The sequence below is a fragment of the Sinocyclocheilus rhinocerous genome, unplaced genomic scaffold (genome assembly GCF_001515625.1).
Source record: "Sinocyclocheilus rhinocerous isolate Xijiao unplaced genomic scaffold, SAMN03320098_v1.1 scaffold2810, whole genome shotgun sequence".
Taxonomy (NCBI): Eukaryota; Metazoa; Chordata; class Actinopteri; order Cypriniformes; family Cyprinidae; genus Sinocyclocheilus; species Sinocyclocheilus rhinocerous.
The window spans coordinates 81,134-87,786 of NW_015626406.1; the positions used below are offsets into that span (position 1 = coordinate 81,134).

Here is a 6,653-nt window from a genome sequence, read left to right on the forward strand (position 1 = left end):
AAGTATTTCGTCATAGTCCATAAAATCTTTGCACACACAAGACAGCAATGTGGCCCACTACGGAGTTTGATATACAGCGTAGTAAAGCACAGAACAGCTTTATGTGGCAAAAAGGATTTGGGGATGAATGTCAATCATTGGTAGCTGCAAAGACTCTTTAAAAATAGCTATTTCATAGTTGAGTTTCTTTGTGTGACCTGTGGGGGATGTCTTAAAGGCATATTTGTGCCATTGAGTTACACATAAAATAATAACTGATTAAGATCGCATGCAGCTTAATTATTTGTCTAAACCGGCAACTTTATTTGATTAACGTTGACTTAAATTACATGATTTTATGCTTAAATCTGAGCCAGTATCTTAAATTAGATGAGAAATTAGTTTAAATTGAGACTTAAATCTAATTAAGACTTCTAGTTTGAAACACTTCAAAAAGCAGTGGTTATCTTTTCAGAGCATCTGTACATCTTATCTTGGGAGCGCAGTCAACTTCTCCAGCAGATATGTAAATCCTCTCTTCTTTGGCTAAACAAGACCTTCTTTAGGCAACATTATCTCACAGATACTACCAACGGGGGGATCTCAAGTCTGGTATCATGAAACAACACACATCAGAAACTCAGAGACCACATTTTTCTTTCTTGCTATGGCACCTTTTCTCCCTATTGATTCATATCAAATCCCTAAAGGAGCACAACAAAAACAACACAAAAGGCAAATACATGCTTTATGAACATAAAAAAGAGAGTTTTTAAATGGTGACTACCCAGTTTTTCTTACATATCAACTCTCCTATATAATGCTGTCTATACCTGTAATATGTGGCATCATTAAAAATGATACAAGTAAAATATAATCATAAAAGTCACCAGGGAAAACAAAATATACATTTAGATGGGCCAAGTGACGATCTGTGGGAGAAATCCTTTCCTCTCTACATTGTAAACTCTCGGTTATTTTAATCATATTCATAAATGAATGTTTACTTTTCCCCCTTGGGGTGTTTTTCATCATTAAATGTTCGGATGCTCATGAAATAAATATGATGGAATTAGGAGTCAACTCCGGAGAGAAAACGCTCAATCACCACCAACAGACTGAAAAAAACATCATAAATATATATATATATATATATATATATATAAACAAGTTCTATCTATCAAACCAATTGGAAGAGTTGATCTGAACTGACCGCTGAAATACATTTAAAATAAAACCTTCTCTGCATATGCATGAATAACACTTGAATAAGCTCTGTAGCAAAAATATATAGGTTTATATGTACTTGTTGAGACAACTGAAGCTAAATAACAAAATGTAATGTTGATTATATCACAATCCAATGCTGAGGAACAAAACCTTGCTTAAGTAAAAAATATTCAGACTTTATTGAAATATGTGTCAAGGTAATACATACTTTGCGAGTCCTCAAAATAAAATACTATGAATGAGATCATTAAAAGGTGATATGGAAAGGCTTTCATAAAACGTTCCCTTGGATGTGAATACAGCAAAGTGAGGGAATGATCAAATCCTTATTACAAAAACACCAAGGATTATCAATGCAAACAAGCTGAAGTTGTCCAATTTATAAAAGTGCTGCTGACGGAAAACTCTCTTGAGAAACTCTGATGAAATTGCAACACTGCCTGCCGCTGTGCTTGAGGTGATTACAAATAAAGCCCACATCCTCCACGATGAGGCTGTTTGGCCACTAGAGAACCTCCCTCTTTGATCCATCATCAGTTACAATTGTAATCATTCTCAGTGTCTTCTGTGCAATTTAAATGATTCTCCAGTTCCTGAACAACGGCTTCCCTTCCCATTTGATCGTTTCTCCTCTTTTCCATGATCAAATCCTCCAAACTCTGAAAGTCCAAAACGTGACTTTTCTTCTCTGACAGCTGCAGTTTCATCTTGTACGGCTGCTTCCCGATTCGTATCTCGCCTCCCGTTTTAAACTCGCGTTTGCCAAACCTGCACCAGGCAGCGAAGCATTCAGAGTTCTTCCAGCAAATGTCTCGCTCTTTCATCCCCACTTGCTCCATGGCATTCTGCACCACAACATCTGGGCTCAGCGCGCGAAACTTATACAGCTCGTTCACAATTCTGCCCCTTTTACCTTGACTGGCATCGAAAAGAAAGTCGCATTTAATCTCGTTTCTTTGCAAATGAACCACCTGTAGGTCGCCGACGTATACTGCCCACTGCGGGTATTGACCGATAGCCACAAACTCTACCAGGTCACCGGGTTTGCACTTATTCGCCAAGTTTTCGGACGACAGGGTTCCCACTTCACCGAACCTGCTATTCCTTTCGTATATGCACTCGTCGCGATAATATAACGCGCTTTCTAATTCATTGCGGCAGTCGTAGTGTTTAACATCTTCCTTTTCTGTCTGAACATCGATGTTCTCCTCTTGCTCGTCGTCGTCATCCGCGGAGAAAATATAAGACACGCCGATCCGTGGAGCGTCGTCCTCTAGGTCGAATCCATTAGGGTCAGTCGTGGGTAATTCATTGTAATTCAAATGGGTAAGTTTCTCCACTTGATTCCCCATAACAGAAACTCGTGTGAACAGTTTCGCGTCCCACCTGTATAGGTCGCGGAGGGGATATTTCAAAAACGCAACACGTAATCCGGCTTTGGAGCCCAGTTCGGGTCTAAGTCCATGTCTTCTTTTTATCGGCGAATTGCTGTTTGGAATAACCGCGTGATGTGCGTTTTGGCATATCATACAGCTATCCGAAGTGTTTGTCAGCCATCAGATAGTGCTGAGTTTCAGTCTGCGTTCTGAACAGGTGCGTCTCACCTGCTCACTTCCTGCTGTGAACCGCAGACAGGGGAAGCCCATCAGACACAGCGGTGAACCCACGGGGAGTCCTGCGGTAACGTCTCCGGGAAAGAAATGCACTTTGGATGAGTTATTTCCTCTCTTTCCAAGTAATGGACGGCGTCCACGGCTCTTTGAAGTTCTGGCAGAGGCAGCACAACAGCGCTCTGTGTGAAATAGTATTGCGCACGGTAATGTTTACACAAGGCACGGTCAGTTAAAGAGACAGTGCACATTTAGACTGGAAGCGGAATTATGTTGGTTCTTCAGCTCAGTGAGCTAAACTCCCTCAGAGTCTACAGTTTAAAGATTACCTTTCTGGCCAGATGCTAATATTTTATAGTCTATATGTGCCTGCATAAATTCGAGATGCCAGTGAATCGGTTTTTATTGACTTAGCATCTCATGTGACATATCTGAACTTTGAACTCATACATAGGCTATTGACATTTTCAGGCTTCATGATGACGCAATACTACAGAATGCAGATATACTACAAATCAGTTCTTTAAAATCTTTATTACACAGGGCCAGGGCCGCATTAAGACCGCACTGGGCCCCGGGGCTATGACTTACTGCAGGGCCCCCCCAGGCCCACCTTAAGAAAAAATGTGCCATTCACTGCGCCTAAAATGTATAATTGTAGAAAAAATATATACGTTGCATTGAACATTAAAGGATCAACAGATTTTGTGTGAAAATAAATCATTCAAGTTGTTTATTTTGTTTAAAAATCGTATAAAAGTATGAGGTGGCAAGAGGGGCCTTTTACCCCACACACGGGGTAAAATAACAGCGCTAATAAGTGGGGGGCGTGGTGGCTTTGGCGATCGACGCTTCAGTCAATCTACTCCACAGCCAATCACGGGCCCCCTCCTTGCTCGGGCCCCGGGGCTTCAGCCCCGCCTAGCCCAATGGTTAAAACGGCCCTGCACAGGGCGCGTGTGAATTATTTAGGCTAGAAGTATATGATTGTACAATTAAGGTTGGAAGGCCTCCAAATAAGGTCTAAAGTTCAGCTGTTACATTATATATTATTCAACCACATTTGGAAACATCTTTTAAGGTGTGGTCACATTAGCGAAACTTCTGCAAAATTGGTCTATATTGTAGTAATGTTTAAAATAAAGCTTCTCGAGGTCACACAGAAGTCGCTTTCGAACCAAGCAGCTTTTTGTCAGTGACGAATTTGTGTGACCAACATGAACCTATTACTAAATTTGCAAACATTTTGCCCTAATGTGAAATTCCAGATCGAGTAGATTCCTATTGAATTGACTGTATTTCATCCATGAAAAAATCAATGAACAGTGGTAAATGTGTCACCATTGGTACATAAAGAGACACTATAATTACAGCAACACCTTTTTGATTACTGCCTTTAATGGATGAGGCATCGAGAAAGTCTTTATTTATCACATTATTACAGACATTAAATCTATATTTTAAAACAATTAAATTAAAATCAATTAAATATATACTGAAAGCATTACATTTCTGACAGAAATTATTTTAGTTTTTATATCAAAATATGATAAATATTTTATTTTAATATTATTCCTATTGTTAGAATATTTTTCTGCTTCAGGGTAGATGCTATATTTAAAATTTCTTGAATGAAAAAAAATTTTTAAATCCCCATGACAAGAAAAATTGGACATGTTTCAGTTAACTGTACATTTATTTCTCACTGCCTGTTTTCATTCATGAAAAATGAAATATGTCATCTACCCTGAATAAAGTCCATTACTGTGTCCTTCACAATAAATACAGTGGCAGCATCTTCAGAGGCGTCTCCCAGGAGGTACTTCAGCTTGTGGTATCCAGTCTGGGGCACGTGTGTCTGTAAACCACTGCAGTGTTTAGTCCTGTGTTGTGTTGTTGTGGATTGCCAAACAGCTAGCCTCTGGCTGTCAGTCCATCACCTCCAGTGCAGGGGCTTCTCATGCCCAGAAGCGTGCCTCAGCTCTTAATTACCTAACGTAAAAGCTGGTCAGCGAGTCTGCCGTGTATTTGCTCACTCCGGTGCGGGGATATCTGGCTGTTGCCGTGAGGCATATCAGTTATAAACCGAGCGTCCGTCTCCCATCATCACATCAAAATAAATACAGCCTCCTGACAGTCTCTTCAGGCCAGACACACCTGCTTCCCTAATATTTAAATATTAATATAAAAACTCATTAGCATAATGTGCTTAATATCTTTTGAATGGTGTACACTTTTGTCAAGTCACCATATAGAGCAATTTATACTATAAGATTGTTTCAAATGCAAATTGTTTTCAAATATGAGACAAATCCAAATTCTGCTGTAAAGCAGCTCTAACAAGACAATAGTGTCATCATTCAGCTCCAGTCAGTTCAGAGTTGGTTCGTAAATATATAGGCTTTCAATGAACAGTTCTTAAAAGTACATTTTTTTAGCATAAAAACATTTCAATAATATTTTCAATAATACAATACATTTTAATATTTTGATTTTAATAAACATTGTTCAACTATAAAAAAAAATTATAAAAATGTTTGTGCGATTGAAAGGTTAGATGTTAAGGGTATCATGGAACCATCAATGCCAATGAAGAACCATTATGTTCCAAAAACATGTTCTTTAACATTTTTGTAAATAACGAATGATTCAGCAATCAGTCCTCTGAGTGACATTTTCACTGAAAGCTTATATGTTATAAAGATCCACACACCTCGCATCTCTATCCTGGTGAGTAAACAGAGGCATTTCAACTACCTGACATTTCAGTATTGGTCTGACACGACCATGGGAATTCCTCTGAGTGTTTGGACTCTACAAAGATCTTTTTTTTTTTTTTTAAGTTTCTCTCACCCCGAGAGCCTGTACTCTGGCCATTTTGAATGCCATGGCACCTTGTGTCAGTATGCCTGTGACACTGTATGAAGCTGTCTGCCACCGCTGAAGATATAAAGATAAACAGCGTTGCCTTCACACTGACTCGCTCAGTGAAAGAACTCATTATTTAGTTTCCTCAACTGTTAAAAAAAAAAAAGACGTCTGGAACACAACACCACCGAAAGTAAACAAAATAGGGTGAAAGTGCCACTCTAGTGGGAATGCATCTATGTTTTTGTTTCCAGTGGCTATGCACTGGTTACATCAGAAGAATTTTAAACAGCTAATAGTAAGCCCCTTAAGACCCCTCTTTCTCTCTCTAGGTTTCCAAAGGCAGCTGTGCTCCATCAAAGGTGTATTATTGCTGAAGGTACACGGCGTGTGTCTGTATGTGTCACACCGATGAAGCGTACCATGAAGCCTGGGCTGGCTGCAGAGAGAAGAATAAAAAGAAGGCTGAGAAGATTGTCAGGTGACCAAAAGAAAATGAAAATGACAGAGGTATGTCAATGGTATTGAATGCAACTCTGTTATTGCAGATTAGTTACTCTGATATTTGTTTTTCTTTAATGAATAAATAGCTGCAATGTCCCATAGTACATTGTGGGTTTGCTGAAAAAATCAGGAAACCACTTATAGGTAGTTTAGTGATCAATAATATTCAGTGCAGTGAAACATTCATGTTTCTATTCATAATAGCATGAGTAATGAGTATAAGGACTTATTTTATTCCAACAAGTTCAAGTATCATTTGAGCTGCACTGACCTCTAGAGGAACATGACATTTTAACCAAAATATTACTCTCATCTCACAAAAAAAACAAAAAAAAAACAGTAGGCTTAAAGTAGTGTTCTTAAGCCAGGGGTCTGCAAGGGGGTGGTAGGGAGTCCTTGAACATTGTATTTAGATATATATAAAAAAAAAAATATATATATATATATATATATATATATAAT

At 38.7% G+C, this 6,653-nt stretch overlaps 1 protein-coding gene across 1 annotated transcript; it reads right to left on the minus strand.

Annotated features, from left to right (window-relative positions):
- Window positions 1-1,370: 1,370 nt before the first annotated feature.
- LOC107715046 (protein FAM84B-like) lies at window positions 1,371-3,070 on the minus strand. Its single transcript, XM_016521092.1, has one exon. The coding sequence runs from the start codon at window positions 2,736-2,738 to the stop codon at window positions 1,743-1,745; it is 996 nt and encodes a 331-aa protein (XP_016376578.1). The 5' UTR covers window positions 2,739-3,070; the 3' UTR covers window positions 1,371-1,742.
- Window positions 3,071-6,653: the final 3,583 nt, after the last annotated feature.